This window comes from Camelus ferus, chromosome 7, assembly GCF_009834535.1.
Source record: "Camelus ferus isolate YT-003-E chromosome 7, BCGSAC_Cfer_1.0, whole genome shotgun sequence".
Lineage (NCBI taxonomy): Eukaryota > Metazoa > Chordata > Mammalia > Artiodactyla > Camelidae > Camelus > Camelus ferus.
The window spans coordinates 70,338,923-70,356,378 of record NC_045702.1 but is presented as its reverse complement, the minus strand read 5'-3'; the positions used below and the strand labels follow the sequence as shown (position 1 = coordinate 70,356,378).

Genomic DNA, 17,456 nt, shown 5'->3' with positions numbered 1-17,456 from the left:
TATTTTTTTTTCTTTTTTTCCTAAGTTCTATTCCTAAATAGGCATCAGATAGATAAAATCCTTAAGGACCAAAATAAACAACTGATACTCCATAAACCACAGTGCCAAAGAGGTATGAGCAAGATGAAGAAGCAGAAAAACCTTTCCCAATTAAAAGAACGAGAGAAATCCCCTGAAAGAAAGATCAACGAAATAGACATCGATAGCCTACTAGATCAAGATTTCAAAAAAGGAGTGATCGAATTGCTGAAGGAATTAAAAGAGATAGTGTTTAGAGATATAAAATATGTCAAAAATGAAATTGAAGCTATAAAGAAGAGCCAAGTAGAATGGGTAAACTCATTGACAGAGATGAGGAATGATCTAATAGCTGTGCAAAGCCGACTAGATAATGCAGAGGAACGAATTAGTGATCTAGAAGACAGGGCAATAGAAAGCACCCATTCAGAAGAACTACAAGAGAAGCAAATAAAAAATAATGAAAATAGCATAAGGGACCTATGGGATAATATAAAGCGTCCCAATCTTCGCATAATAGGGGTCCCAGAAGGAGAAGAAAGATCAAAGGGGATTGGAAAAGGTTTTTGAAGAAATCATGACTGAAAACTTCCCAAACTTAAAGAAGGAATCAGATATCCAAGTACAGGAAGCTCAGAGGGTCCCAAACAGGAAGAACCCAAATAGACCCACACCAAGATATATCATAATCAAGATGGCCAGAGTCAAGGATAAAGAAATGATTCTAAAGGCAACAAGAGAAAAGCAAAGAGTAAGTTACAAGGGAACCCCCATAAGGCTCTCAGCTGATTTCTCTACACAAACACTACAGGCCAGAAGGGAGTGGCAAGATATATTCAAAGCCCTGAATGAAAAAAAGATGCAGCCTAGGATCCTTTATCCAGCAAGGCTATCCTTGAGGATAGAAGGAGAAATAAAGAGTTTCACAGACAAAAAAAAAGCTGCAGGAGTTTAGCAACACTAAACCCATGCTAAAAGAAATATTGAAAGGGCTATTCTAAATAGAAAAGCAGCAGGATGCTACAGAAATGAGAAACACACAACTGGAAAGGTGATAACTCATGAATTACAAATAAAGTAAATATGAAATTATAAAAGAAGACATACAAATCACTGAGAGTGGGAGAGGGAGGCAGGGAAATATAGAATATTTTTTTCTTTCTTTTTTGAATTTTTTTAACAGTAGGATGGGTTTGAGGTCATGTTACTATCAGTTTAATAAAAACAGTTATAGTAATGGGTTGACAGATTTATAAAAAAGGGTAACCACAAGCCAAAAATTTACAAAGGAGTCACAAAAATTAAATAAAATCCATGATAATACAAAGGAAAATTACCAAACCACAAAAGGAAGAAGAAAGGAACAAAGAGGATATACCAATTCAACTGCAAAGATAAGTTCAAAATGGCAATAAACACACATCTATCATTAATTACTGTAAATGTTAATGGACTAAATGCTCCAGTCAAAAGACACAGAGTGGCAGACTGGATAATAAAGCAAGAACCTTCAATATGCTGCATACAAGAGACCCACTTTAGGGAGAAGGACACATATAGATTGAGAGTGAAAGGATGGAAAAGGATATTCCATGCAAATGGAAAAGCCAAAAAAGCAGGTGTTGCAGTACTGATCTCAGACAAAATAGACTTTAAAACAAAGGCCATAAAGAAAGATAAAGAAGGACATTTTATAATGATTAAAGGAGTGATACATGATGAGGATATTACACTCGTTAATATATATGCACCCAATATAGGAGCACCTAAGTACATACAAGAATTACTAACAGAGATACAGGGGGATATTGATGGGAATACAATCATAGTTGGAGATTTTAACAGTGCATTAACATCACTAGACAGATCTTCCAGACAGAAAATAAACAAGGCAACAGAGAAATTAAATACTACAATAGAAAAACTAGATTTGGTGGGTATTTTCAGAGCATTACACCCCCCAAAAATAGGATATACATTCTTTTCAAGTGCACATGGAACATTTTCCAGGATCGATCATGTACTTGGGCACAAAAGAAACCTCAACAATTTTAAGAACATAGAAATTATCTCAAGCATCTTTACTGACCACAATGCCATGAAACTGGAAATCAACAACAGAGAAACAAAGGAGAAAAAAAGGAAAGCATGGAGATTAAACAATATGTTATTGAAAAAACAATGGATCAATGAGGAAATCAAAGCTGAAATTAAAAAATACCTTGAGACAAATGATAATAAAAGCACAACCACTCAAAACCTATGGGACACAGCAAAGGCAGTGCTAAGAGGGAAGTTTATAGCGATACAGGCCTTCCTCAAAAAAGAAGAACAATCTCAAATAAACAATTTAACCCACCACCTGAATGAATTAGAAAAAGAAGAACAAAAAGCCCCAAAAAGCAGCAGAAGGAAGGAAATAATAAAGATCAGAGAGGAATTAAATACAATAGAGATTAACAAGACCATAGAAAAAAGTCAACCAAACCAAAAGCTGGTTTTTTGAAAAAGTAAATAAAATCGACAAACCTCTGGCCAAACTCACAAAGAAGAAAAAAGAGAGAGCACAAATTAGCAAAATAAGAAAGGAAAATGGAGAAATTACAACAAACAAAATAGAAATACAGAATATCATACGAGAATATTATGAAAAACTATATGGAACCAAACTGGATAACTTAGAGGAGATGGACAAGTTTCTGGAAACATACTGTCCAGCAAAACTGAATCAAGAAGAATCTGAACACTTGAACAATCCGATCACTAGAAAGGAAATAGAAATAGCAATTAAAAACCTCCCTACAAATAAAAGTCCAGGACCGGACGGCTTCACCAGGGAATTCTACCAAACATACAAAGAAGAACTCATACCAGTCCTTCTCAAACTCTTCCAGACGATTGAAAAGGAGGGAATACTCCCAAACTCATTCTATGAAGCCACCATCACCCTGATACCAAAACCAGGCAAAGACACTACAAAAAAAGAGAATTATAGGCCAATATCACTGATGAACATAGACGCCAAAATCCTCACCAAAATTTTAGCAAATAGAATCCAACAACACATAAAAAAGATTATACATCATGACCAAGTGGGGTTCATCCCAGGGACACAAGGCTGGTTCAACATACGCAAATCAATCAGTGTAATACATCACATCAACAAGAGAAAGGACAAAAACCACATGATCATCTCAATCGATGCAGAAAAAGCATTTGATAAAATTCAACACCCATTTATGATAAAAACTCTCGCCAAAGTGGGTATAGAGGGAACATATCTCAACATAATAAAAGCTATGTATGACATACCTACAGCCAGCATAGTACTCAACGGTGAAAAACTCAAAAGCTTCCCACTAAAATCTGGGACAAGACAAGGATGCCCACTATCACCACTCCTATTCAACATAGTCCTGGAAGTCCTAGCCACAGCAGTCAGGCAAAAGAAAGAAATAAAAGGGATCCAAATTGGAAAAGAAGAGGTAAAAGTGTCATTATATGCTGATGACATGTTACTATATATAGAAAACCCTAAAAGGTCCACACAAAAGCTACTAGAGCTGATTGAAGAATTCAGCAAGGTAGCAGGTTACAAAATTAACGTTCAAAAATCAGTTGCATTTCTTTACACTAACGATAAATCAACAGAAGAAGAAAGTAAAGAAACAATCCCCTTTAAAATAGCACCCAAAGTAATAAAATATCTGGGAATAAATCTAACCAAGGAGGTGAAAGAATTATACACTATAAACCATTGATGAAGGAAATTAAAGAAGACTTTAAAAAATGGAAAGATATCCCATGCTCTTGGATTGGAAGAATCAATATTGTTAAAATGGTCACACTGCCCAAGGCAATCTACAGATTTAATGCAATCCCTATCCAATTACCCAGGACATATTTCACAGAACTAGAAAAAATCATAATAAAATTCATATGGAACCATCAAAGACCTAGAATTGCTGAAGCATTACTGAAGAGAAAGAAAGAGGCTGGAGGAATAACTCTCCCAGACTTCAGACAATACTATAGAGCTACAGTCAACAAGACAGCATGGTATTGGTACCAAAACAGACATATAGACCAATGGAACAGAATAGAGAGCCCAGAAATGAACCCACAAACTTTTGGTCAACTCATCTTTGACAAAGGAGGCAAGAATATACATTGGAATAAAGACAGTCTCTTCAGCAAATGGTGTTGGGAAAACTGGACAGCAGCATGTAAAACAATGAAGCTAGAACACTCCCTTACACCATATACAAAAATCAACTCAAAATGGATTAAAGACTTAAACATAAGACAAGATACAATAAACCTCCTAGAGGAAAACATAGGCAAAACATTATCTGACATACATCTCAAAAATTTTCTCCTAGAAGAAATAAAAGCAAGAATAAACAAATGGGACCTAATGAAACTTACAAGCTTCTGCACAGCAAAGGAAACCAGAAGTAAAACAAGAAGAAAACCTACGGAATGGGAGAAAATGTTTGCAAGTGAAACCAACAAAGGCTTGATCTCCAGAATATATAAGCAGCTCATACGACTCAATAAGAAAAAAATAAACAACCCAATCCAAAAATGGGCAGAAGACCTAAACAAGCAATTCTCCAAGGAAGACATACAAATGATCAAAAAGCACATGAAAAAATGCTCAATATCACTAATTATCAGAGAAATGCAAATCAAAACTACAATGAGGTATCACCTCACACCAGTCAGAATGGCCGTCATTCAAAAATCCACAAATGACAAATGCTGGAGAGGCTGTGGAGAAAGGGGAACCCTCCTACACTGCTGGTGGGAATGCAGTTTGGTGCAGCCACTATGGAAAACGGTGTGGAGATTCCTCAAAAGACTAGGAATAGACTTACCGTATGACCCAGGAATCCCACTCCTGGGCTTGTATCCAGAAGGAAATCTACTTCAGGATGACACCTGCACCCCAATGTTCATAGCAGCACTATTTACAATAGCCAAAACATGGAAACAGCCTAAATGTCCATCAACAGGTGACTGGATAAAGAAGAAGTGGTATATTTATACAATGGAATACTACTCAGCCATAAAAACCGACAACATAATGCCATTTGCAGCAACATGGATGCTCCTGGAGAATGTCATTCTAAGTGAAGTAAGCCAGAAAGAGAAAGAAAAATACCATATGAGATCGCTCATATGTGGAATCTAAAAAACAAAAACAAAAACAAACAAACAAACAAAAACAAAGCGTAAATAAAGGACAGAAATAGACTCACAGACAGAGGATACAGACTTGTGGTTACCAGGGGGGTGGAGGGTGGGAAGGGATAGACTGGGATTTCAAAATTGTAGAATAGACTACACTGTATAGCACAGGGAAATATACACAAAATGTTATGATAACTCACAGAGAAAAAAATGTGACAATGAGTGTGTATATGTCCACGAATAACTGAAAAATTGTGCGGAACACTGGAATTTGACACAACATTGTAAAATGATTATAAATCAATAAAAAATGTTAAAAAAAATTTTTTTTAACTTATCTCCTAAAACCAACACTGAAGATACAAGGAATTATATTTTGATTTTTCCTTTCTGATGACTAGTCAAAGATAGCATTTTATAATGACCACAAATTAGGAAAGCTTCCCATAGAACAACTGACTAAAGACTCATTAACAAACTCATAACATGTATATCTAATTCTTAAAGAAAAAGATATGTCATTTCATTGAAACACATGACCCAGATCTTCTTCAGCTGTGAACTTTTCACATATTGTCCATAATCAGCATACATTTTCCTTTCATCCTCCACTGGCTCGCAGAATTTTCCTCCTAAAATGTCAAACTTCCTCACTTTCAGAAATAAATTCAATTCTTGGTGTCAACATGTGACATTCTGCCTGTAAATCAGAACACGCTGTGACTGAGGTGCTGCTCTTACCATCTACCACTCCTATGAAAGCGTATAACTGGATTAGTGGGGAAACGGCAACATTATCCCTGCATTTAAGCTTTGCCTTACAGCGAGTTTCCTTTCTGCAACAAAGAACAGCCCAGGAGACAATGGAAACACTAGGAAATGGTACAGCATTTGTTCAGACATCTTATACATGATTGACAAATAAACATTACTGTCCTTACAAAAAAGAAAGAAACTTAGATACATAAATATAAAAGTGAGAAAAGTGTTCCTGGAGATTGCACCATAACTCTGGATAACAGACATGATCTTAGGTATGAGGATGCAGAAAAATGCTTGAGGGCTTTGGGGGAAGATTACCGTCAGAATTAATTACAGAATCACTACCAGGATTCCTCAGTGCTTTATTACTGTCTCCCTCAAGTTACAAAAGCTAAAAGTTAAACTGTTTCTTTCCTAGACTTTCAAGCAGCAGTTTCAGAGAGAAAATAGAAAAAATATACATATATATGTGCACATGTATGTGCATATCCACACACACAAACTCCAGAAGATTATAACCATATTAGAAGGATTTTTTCTTTCTTAGAATCTCTGTATCATCAAATTGTTATGCTTCTATTTAATGAGAAAGGCCTGTTAGAGACAAAAATACAATCTTACTTTTCATTTACCAAAATGTTACACACGAATCAATTCTCTTTAAATGTATCGCTTTCAGGCATTTTATACACCTAAATGAAGCACGGTAACTAATAATAAAAGGGTAAAAATTAGTTGATGTAGTTGACATTAAATATTATATAAATGTAAACAACAATATATGAAGTTTGATAGGAGCAAAAGACAGATGATAAAGGAAGTAAATTAATTTATAAAAAGAAGGCAAAACTTACAATCCAGATGTAACGTGTAAGTGTTTATTTTCAATTGTAAGAATTATCCAATTCACATTCACTTCACTTTCTCAAGCCAAAATACAGCAAATGCCTTAAAAGAATTCCTCCAACAAAACATAAATACCATTCTTCTTCAAAAATAATAAATTTAGATTTAAAAAGAAGAATTTCTCTTTGCTTTCATAACATTATCATATTTTATCTTAGAATTTCTAAGAATTATAATATTTTGGACTTCTATTTAAATATATAAGATTTTACATAAAATTAGTAAACTTACATTTTCCTTCAGGATGCAGCTATGTAACTTTGTGGATAAATCTAGACTAATAAAGGAAGATGTCTATCCTCCAATCCTGGCTTCTCACTTAGAAAAAGTCACGGATCTTTCTGTTTCTCTATCTATAAAATTTAGGATAGTAGTATTATCTACCTCATAAGGTTGTTGTGAAGATTAAATGAGTTACTATGGAAAACATACAGAATGGTTCCTGCCACATGATCAATGTTTAAAAACTTAAGTCTAGTAATCCCCACTGATGCAATTAAACTGAAGATTCATACACAAATTAGATAAACAATGAACACATGTCTGCTCTATATCTTTATATTGATCTCCTCAAGGGCAAAAGCATGTCTGGCAGAATATGATCCTTTAAAATCATTTAGTGACTTTTCAATCATGTAAATGTACTAATGATTTGTCTCCAATAATAAAATTAAACAAAATATATATTTAATAACAAAATCAGAGTATAGTTGACGAAAATATCTCCTTCAGTAAATAAGGACCATAAACCACTAAAATTAAGTAAATTAAAGTCACTAACTTCAACTGAACAAGTCAATATACTAGGAACTGAGAACAGCAATAAATTTCTCTGGGAGTAGGGTGGGACATCACTGTGACTTCACCTTTCAAATATCTTCCTGCAATATTTACCTTACAATTTGCATGAATTGTCTACCTTTTATATCACTCTTCTTATTTCTGAATATGTAACTGAGATATTTTCATAATTTTTAACTTGAGACATTGAGATACATTTACTTCCAGATCAAATGCACCCCTAGTTCATTCTACAAGCAACATATTCAACTTACCTAAATGCTTTCAGCTCACATATTCAAGCTATATCAAGTCAGGACGTAGCAGCAAGGATTGACAAAGAGCTGAAAACGTCTCAATAATGTCTCTATCAATTAACCTGATTCATAGAAATTGCAAGGAAATACTTTGCAATTGTGTTTAAGAAGTTAGTTAACAGTTTTCTTTAAAGAAATATACATTTAACAACTATAATATACTAGGGAAAAGCAAAGGTCTTTAAAACTTGTCAGGCATTAAGAATCTCAATGTGAACCCCATCTAAGTTCTCTGCTTTAACAAGGAAAGAATCATTAGTTGCTGACTAAATGTTGAAAGCATAAAATCCATTCAAAGTCATCTCTACTGCTTAGTCAGAAAATCTTTTAAAACATATTTTTATTAGCATTGTTCAGTTGTCCATATTTCCATACATGTCAGGCCAAATTTAACCGCCCAAGATGTCTGGGTGCCCTCTGCTTGTGCACATGGTGGCCTGGGAAAACTAGGGAATCAATGTCCCTTGGGAACAGTCATTAACTTTAAAATACTCCAGCACACTGTCCCCTTGGAAAGAATAATTCTGATTTATGCAGTCTATACTGGTTCTCAGAACTGCCCAGAGGATTAAGCTCTACTCATTCAAGAGTGGCAATTTGTTTGAAAATCCACTGTTTATTAGTTCTCTTCTCTTTTTTATTTTACTTCTCACATCCCTCTAAATCTTTCCTAGGATTACTTTCAAGCCATTTGTACTTGAATCCTTGTCTCATGAACTATTTCAGGGGAAAGCTAAAGTAAGTTGATAAAAGCAGAGGTCTTAAGAAACACATTCTCAGGATGGGATTCCAGAATCAAATCATTTACCAGCCATGTGGCAACAAAGATTCCACTGGTAACTGGCAGTGTATCAGTGACAACTGGAGTAAAGAAAAAAAAAAAAAAACCCTCAGAGGCTACAGTATCGTAAATGCTAAGATTTTCATTTTCAGTGACTAGAACATAATACAGAATAAAGGGGAGGCACCTAGCATTTGAAAAATATGGTAAATATAGTAACTGTAAGGACTTGGAGTAGGTTAGTTGATGTTAAAATCACTGACAACCTCGGGTCAGCGAACTATCAACTAAGGACACAGTGTGAAAGCCAGACGACTTACGCAGCAGTCAGTAAAGAGATCCTATCTCTTAATCTGAGAAGGTCAACGTGTGTTAGAAACAGGCACAGAATTTGCTCTTGAAAGTCATGTAGTTATAAAGGAGTATGCATTCACAGCCGTTTTAGATTCCTATGCAACAGTCAGGGGACTGACAGTCAAAGGATGGGACCTCAAGAGTCGAATGGGGACATCTGGGTGGATGTGACTGACAACACTACACTGCCAGATTCCCCTATACCCTCTGGATAGACAGAAGTAACCTCTTCCCCTTAGACGGTAATAGTTTCTCCATTACTAGAGACCATAAAAGATGATGCTTGCTATCCTCAAGATTTGACCTCATCTCCCCTCAAGGCTCTAGGTAATAACAGATCAGGTCTCAACATGGCCCACATGGAAAAAAAGTCTCTGAATATAAGAACATTCAACAAAAGAGATGCAAGATCTGTCTAATATGAACCAGGAGACACTGGGAGAACATGCGAGGCAATGGATATTGATGGATCTTGAGGCAAAAAAATACGTGGTCATCAGTTCTGGTTGACAAGCAATGATACCCAATTCCTCTGTCTATTTTTTTCCAGAGGGTGCACTTCCAGTAAAGGGAGTAAACTGTCCCTAGGCCAGCTGCTCCAACTTCTTCCTCCCATGTGGCTTGCCAGACAGATTCATTCTCCTTGGCTCACACAAAATGACCTCACCACAAATCATTCTTCCCTCACTTTCATCTCTGTGAAATTTCAAACGTGAAATTAAAGCCGCTGGTAAACACCTGTGAAATTTTCTGCCAAAGTTCTATGCATTAAAATGAGACATGGTAACATTCATTCTGTCCCGTTTTATTTGCTTCAGAGTTCAATGTTCTCTAGCTAAGAGTAGGAAGGTCTAAAATGGTTCCTGGAAACAACACTTTTAAGAAGACACATTCAAATATCTATTTGTTCTCATGTTAATAAAAAAAATACTTTAAAAACATAATACATTATGGATAGATGTTCAGTGTGAAAAATGGACATTTTAATGACCAAAAAATTGTCATATCATTATATTACCATGTCATTATTTACTGGGTGTTATGATAATGCCATCAATGGGTATAGGGGTCTGTGTCAACTGTTTAAGAGAATATATATACTGATTTTCCTTCATGCTCATTACGACTTCATTCAGGGTAAGATCTCAGACATTCAGAAAGCACCTTGGTATGGAGTACAGGAGTAACGAGATAGAATAGTCTCAGTAAGATAGTCTTGTAATAGAACCAGAAACATCTCAGCCTGTCTATGACAAAGCACTTTCAAATATTTAACACCAGAGGGAGATAGAAACTGCAAATTTAACTCAGCAAAAATGCAGTCATTATATACTTACTGACGCTACATTCACAAAATCGTCATCTGAGAGGGTTTCCAGCATTTCAGAGACAGATGTTCGGATCAGTTTAAGTGTCAATCCACTAACACTCCCACTCCTAAAAAAAAAAAAGAAAAAGAAAAAAAAGGGTCCATGCATGTTAATGATCACGTATATAGTGAACATCAGATACCCTAAGGAAACGCATTTTGTGCACTGGCTGTAAATCATTTCTGTACTATTCAAATAATAATTTTGCCTTTAAAAAAATCAGTATTAGAAAAAGTCATACTTTTTGATAGCAACTAAAATTACAAGAAATCTTGTCTTTCTTTCCTACTAGCATCAGAATGCATTTACTTCTAACTGCAATGATGAAAAGTACATATCAAGTGACAGTTTTAAGAAACTATGGCTACTCGGCATATTCACTTAATCAGGAAATGTGAGCTGAACACCAGCTCTGTCAGCCCAGTTAGGAGTGAGGGCCAAGGAGGTTAACAGATACAGTCATTGCCCCAGGGAGCCCACTGTTTGACTTGATTAGGCCAGTAATTATGAAGCAGCATAATATTTGTGATAATAGATAAATTTGTGGACAAACTGACTTGTTCTGTATCCCAAAGTAGATATTCTCTGGGGTTTAGTGTTCTTTTTTTTTTTTTTTGTCTCTACGTATTCTGTGATCCAGAACCACCTCATCTCTTCATGGGTCTCATCTCTAGGCAATTAAGTCCCACTTTTACTTCTCTAGCTCCCAACTTTGCCCCAGCTTTACACTTCTAGCAGCTTGTTAAACCACTGCAGGCTCAATGTGCAGAATGACAGATCAGTCTCAAACATATTTTTCCTTCCTACATATGTCCTTGGTATTAGCACACTAGATCTCAGTCATTCCATTTCCTTCTGCCTCTCAACTGCCCACCAATTCAGACAATCTCCCTTCTTCAGCCCACTGAACAGTGCCCCCAGAGCAGCAGCCTTCTTTCCATCCTCTCTCCCCCCTGGCTCAGGTCTTCAGTACCTCAAGACCCTGAGCTAGGGAAACAGTCATGCCATCCATCTGAGTCCCTTCTCCTCCCCATGCTAACAGGTGAGAATTATGGCAACATACCTTGACCCAACACTATTAACAGCTCACAGTGACCTACAAAACAGCCAACAATCTTAACAGCCTGGCATTCAAAACCTTTTGTAATCTTTTCTCTCTCTCCTTCTACCTCCTTGATACAGTTCCCCCAAAGGTTCTCACCTCTGCCGCTTTGCTTCTGTCAATTCAACCACCTGAAATTGCACTCTCCTTCCTCTCCCTTCCTGTGCCTGCCTTGCTAAATCAGCTATAAGGATTCAATTCCAGTAGTATCTACTTAATGAAGTCTTTCCTGACGCTTTAAATCGAAGTACACCCTCTCCCCTATGGACTCCTTTAGTGCTGTGCCCTATTTCCTATCTATCACCTTCTACAATTATTGTAGTTCATGAATGCGGTTTAATTTCACTACATATTTGAATCATCTTTGAGATCAAGGATCACGTCCTAACCATCTTTATATTATCACACTATATATAGGAAACCTTCAATCCATTTCTGTTAGAATAATTTTTAATATTGAGATTTCAACTTCATATATGTTTTTAATCTTGGAATCTGCACGTGGGATCCCAAATATTTTAATATGATAAATTATTTCTGAAAATTAGCATACATCCAATAAGATTATAACTTATTGCTTTACCATTTAGGTTTATACTTAAGATGAACATCAATGATTAGCATATATACAAACTCTACAATAATTTAATTATAACCAGATGCAGTTTAAATGCATTTTAACAAACAAAATGAGAATTAATATTTAAGTTACATGTGTCGAATTCACTTATCTTCTCTTTCTCAGGCTAGGACATAAATTTAAAGTTTTTGCTTCAAGTCATAATGGAGAAATTCTTAAAGGCTGAAATAAACTAAATCCTGTGATAGAGATTTAGTTGTCCACCAAATGGATTCTGTTTCTTCACTATGGCATTTCCTTTCAGGGAAAATAACATAAGCATTTTGTAACTCATGTTTTTAATTATTGGTATTTCTCTTAAAAACTAAATCTCCATAGCAGCATACATTCGTTTCCATGTTCTACAATTTCATCTTCAGTCTTATTACAGAAGATTACACACACACACACACACACACAGAGATCTAACTTGAAGCAATGTGACAAACAAATAAAATAAACAGTAATAAAAACTCATGAATTTTTTTCTTATATATCAGCATTTCCCTTGACAAAGTCCCAGTATTTACATTACTTATTTAATATTTGTTTATTTTCTGGTCAAATTCCTAAAAGATACTTAAATCATTAATGACTACATGCCAAGTAAACAATTCTACTTCTTTGGTAGCAAGAACTGATTAGTTTTAGCACCATGGATTTTAATATTGTTTAAAATATAAAGACAAAAACTGTAAGCAAATTAGTAACTTCTGAGAAAGCCCAAACTTTAAAACCATGCCATAATTTTCAGTCCTGACATAGATTCCCCTCATTTTCACTCAGAGACTTTTGTTTTGTGACTGTCTTAAGTTGATTTCTTTGTTTGGATATAAAAGTCATCATAATTATTCTTGGTCTTTCTTCTTCCAACCTATTTCTTAGTCCCAACCTATTACTGGTATCTAAAACCCTCCCCATATTCTCAGTACATAAAAATATATACTATTTAGCTACTCACACATCAACCAGAATAAGCATGTCTTTAGGAGATGCAGCTCCTTGAATGTACCTGAAACAAATAACATATGAATAGTTTTTCTCCTGCAAAATACCAAACATTGATATTTAATCAATTGCTATTTACTTATCTCTGAAATATTTCCAAGCAAGGCCCTACTTCCACTCTATCTGGTAGACAACATGCTTTTTATTCACAATTCTGTAACATCAACTTTAAAAAGCTATATTTAATATGATAGAAATGTCAGAGGCATAATATTTGAAGTATGCTTTACAGATATTTCTGAAAAGGGAATAAGAAATGTGTTTTTAATAGTAGGAACAAAAGAAATTGACTTCTGGAAGACCATTTCCCTTAAAAAAAAGTTATCCTAAACTCCATTTTGCTGACCACAGGTTGTAAAACTCACTCTAAGGAATACTACTAAAAACAAACAATAAGATTATGTCATATATTTAAATGCAAAAAAAAAAAATCCCACAAAAGTAGATCAGTGGTCTAGGAGTGTCAAAAACCGGCATCAACAGAAAATAAACACAAAGGAACAATAAAGTAATTAAAAACAGAATGATATATAATGTTATTTCCAAGACTTTCAAGTAGTGACTCTTAAGCTTTATAGTATCTAAAAATCACCTGGAGAGCCAGCTCAAAATGCTGATTCCCACAGCCAGCCCCAGCCCTACAGACTGAGAATCTCTGTATGTGAAAAGAGAGTCTAGGAGACTTTTATTTAGATAGTCCAGCCACTGTAGAGATAAACTTAACTGCAGGTGAATAATCCCAAAAGCCCATGTTGCCTGGTCACAGACTGATGGGGAACTGGCGGCCTGCCTCCCCCACAGGCCTGCATCTGAACTCAACGTTCTATTTATTGCCCATGACTCCAAATCTTCCAACTTCTCACAAGCCTTGCCAGGAAGTTTTCAGACAACATCTAGCGTAACTACTCAGGACTACATGGTCCTGGAACAGAGTTCATAACTTGTACTCCAGTTTGTTTCCCTATAAGAAGGCAAAAAAGGCAGGGTTGCTGGGACATTCCAATGGAAGACAAATCTAGTTCATGTCTTCTATCTTGATAAAGGGTCCTAGCATGCCTCTCCATGGAGCTGACAGGACAGGGTATTGTCTGTCTCTTCTGGTTGGCACCTAGTTTCTAAATTTCCACCAAAACAACTGGTTCCTGACCCCAAATCATGTGATGTCATAGTCTTTGCATCCACTCAATAACCCATGACTCTAAAGCCACTGACTTTGAGAAATATTAACAAGGATAATATATTTTACTAATATCTGGTACTATTACACATGGTTGGTGTTCATGTAAATTGTTATTGGGATGTTTAACAGGACATTTTAAAAGCCTTAAATACATTTCTTTGTATCAACCATTATGCAATTCTATGTCTTAGAATTTGTCTGAACCCTAGCAAAAAGTAAGAAATAATCTAAATGTCCAGTAACAGGGGATTTTTTAAAGTAAGTTACCATACAGTCATTCTTTACAATGATGTTAAGTGTTTTACTGAAAAAGTACTCAAAGTTACTGATATGAAAGAGTAGGTGACAAAGCAGTATACTGTATAACGTGTGAACTCATTAAAAAAGATAAATCTATATACTAAATACACTAAAAAATCAATTAAAACACATGAGTTTAATAATTCTTTATGAGTGAGTAGAATTATGAGTTCTTTGGTATTTTTCCATTTATGTGTTAGGAGAATGAGCTGCTTTAGTAGTGAGGAACAAATACGCTTTCCTTCTGGAAAAATAAAACCTAAGCTGTGTGACTACAACTAGGGGCAGCTCTTTCCTTGAGGCCAGTTCTCATTAGTTCACTGCCAGAGGCAAAGTGCCTTCCACTCTATCTAGATGCTTTGTAAGAGCCCTACCCCAAGCAAACTGGGAGCCTTTCAACAGAAATCCCCACCAGCCGAAAGAGATTCAGAGATGACATTGACTGTAAAACTGAAAATAGTCCATTTGAAATGCATTTTACAAATCATTTCAACAATATTCATTATCACTGCCCACTGAACCCATCACCTTCATTTAGCTTTAACTGTTTTTAAAAGTATAAACATATAAAAAATTCAAATGTATAATAGAAAAAAAACCCCACCAGAGCTCTTTAAATAATTAGAAAATATTCATCTTACAATGGAAAGATTCCCTCCAACTTTTGAACAACAACAGCAACAACAACAAATAAAACCTTACTTTGTCCTTTTCATCTTTTCATGACCACCCCAAAATTCTTACCAGGGTCTCCTGCGTACATCATACAGGTCAATCTTGTTCAGAGTTCTGCTGTTATCAACCCATGGAGAAGCTTAAAAGAGAGAGACAGAGAGGGAGAGAAAGCAAGAGAGAAATTAAATTTAAAAGAGAGAAATAAAATCAAAGTCTTAGACATTAGCTAGGAAAATTTTTTTTTAAATCACAAACCACCACAGACATATTCCACTTATCCAGAGCAATGATAAAATGGGAGATCCTACTTCTCTGCCTTTAATCTTTTCCTTTTTTAAAATGGAAAACAATTCTGCAGTACAGAAGAAAGCTGCATAAGTCTATATTTTAAAAAATTATTTCAGAAATAACTTGTAGACATAGGCATTTTCCAGGTGCTAAATAATACGTTTTACCAGGTGTCCAGGAGGTTGTACCTTTTCTTTCTCCTCTGCCAACAGAAAAATTGACCTTAAAAGAAAATTTATTTGCCACTAATGGAAACTGCGCTTTCAATTTTTCGCTCCTTGTATTTTCAGTAAATGCTATAATATCTTGGTCTATAAAATGATTGTTGTTTTTCTTGGACTGTTATCACATAATAGCATGATTTTTAACTTGATTATTCACACATTTGATAATGGCCAATCCATTTGAAATTGTAATTTAAAAGTTAAAGTATAAATAACTGCACAAAAATCTGTTTTCATTATATTTATTTGAATGATCTGAAATAATTCAAGTCAAGATTCCAGAATCTTCTGTTAGTTTCAGAGCCTTTATCATTTTTCAGTAATGAGGAAAAGTCTAACTGCATTGCTTTTTAAAGGCAATTAATTTACATTTATTCTCATTAAATCTATGCTTACTTTAATTAAAATGCTTCAAGAAGCTTTATACACACACACCTGTCAGACACAGCGGAGAACGATAAATGCTGATGAATTGGATGATAATCTTGTGCTCAAATCCTCCTCTCCTTGAACCTGTGTAGACATACGACTCTTGGCAAAATTCCTAATATTAATTTATATGACTTACGCCCTCCAATCTATTTTGGCATTTTCTTTATTGAGAAATGATGCTAACTGTGTAGAACCTTTTTGAGGATCATGTTTATTAACCAATTTAAGATCATTTGGCCAATTAGGACATGTCAAAAATATACACTACTGAGCCTGTCCCTGACTGTGAAATTTCTTTCTTATTACTGGCTATAATATAAAATGATTTATTCATTTTAAATGACTAATCAGACTTCTGAGAAACAGTTAAGTTTAAATAAAGCACTCCCTCAACAACCACTTAAAGATACAGTCATTGCAAGTGAAATAGCAAATTTACTTTAATTCTTTCAATTTGCATTTGTAGAAACCCAGAGCCAGTGAGCTAAATATGACATTTTTCCCCCTTTCTGTGGTAGCATTGGAATTAAGCAATATGCATGCAGGTTGACATGTCAGCTCACTTTCAACTATTAATTAACTCAAGTTAGGGTCTTTAGAGTAACTAAAAATGTAAACAAATCATACCCTTCTTTCAGCACAATGTTGTTCTGGTTGTATATTTATTGCCTCTCAGCTCCAAATTCACCCTTTTATCTTCATTTATGAAAAATGGCTCTGGGTCCTTTAAATGTTTTTCCTTTACCAACTAGCACAATTCTACGCTTTGTCAGCGGATGATGACAGACACTGAATGAGAAGAGGGCTCTGCCTCCGGGCCTGATTGGTCTGCTCAGAGGGTCTGGCAGCACATGTGGCTGTCCTGGTGTCGGGCTCCTGTGGTGCGTGAATTTTTTCCAGAGCTCATGGGTGGCTTCTCCCCACCAAGGCTCCTGTGGCCTTCTCAGGTTCTCCAGCACCTAGTGGACAGCAGCACCCCTAAGGCAGTCTTCTGGTGGAATGCCTCTGATGAGATACCTAGAACCCTTTACAGGGTGAGCTTTCAGCAAATCCTTCCCGTGTGACACTAGAGTGCCTTCTCTGCCAACTGGCGGGCCATGACTACGTACTCTATAAGGAGATCTGGATCTCAATCCAGGGGCAC

The 17,456-nt window shown here is 35.6% G+C and overlaps 1 protein-coding gene across 12 annotated transcripts in view; it reads right to left on the bottom strand.

The window, feature by feature from the left end:
- The window catches only part of CACNA2D1 (calcium voltage-gated channel auxiliary subunit alpha2delta 1), a 426,371-nt gene that overhangs the window by 95,430 nt on the left and 313,485 nt on the right, over positions 1-17,456 (bottom strand). For all 12 annotated transcript variants that reach the window (XR_004321588.1, XR_004321587.1, XM_032484117.1 and 9 more), the window contains 3 exons: positions 15,438-15,507; positions 13,167-13,217; positions 10,452-10,551 (listed from right to left, as the gene is read on the bottom strand). Coding sequence is in view for 10 of the 12 variants with exons in the window: in XM_032484117.1 (XP_032340008.1) it covers positions 10,452-10,551; positions 13,167-13,217; positions 15,438-15,507 (221 nt within the window). In the remaining 2 variants the exon portion in view is untranslated. The remainder of the gene's footprint in view (positions 1-10,451; positions 10,552-13,166; positions 13,218-15,437; positions 15,508-17,456) is intronic.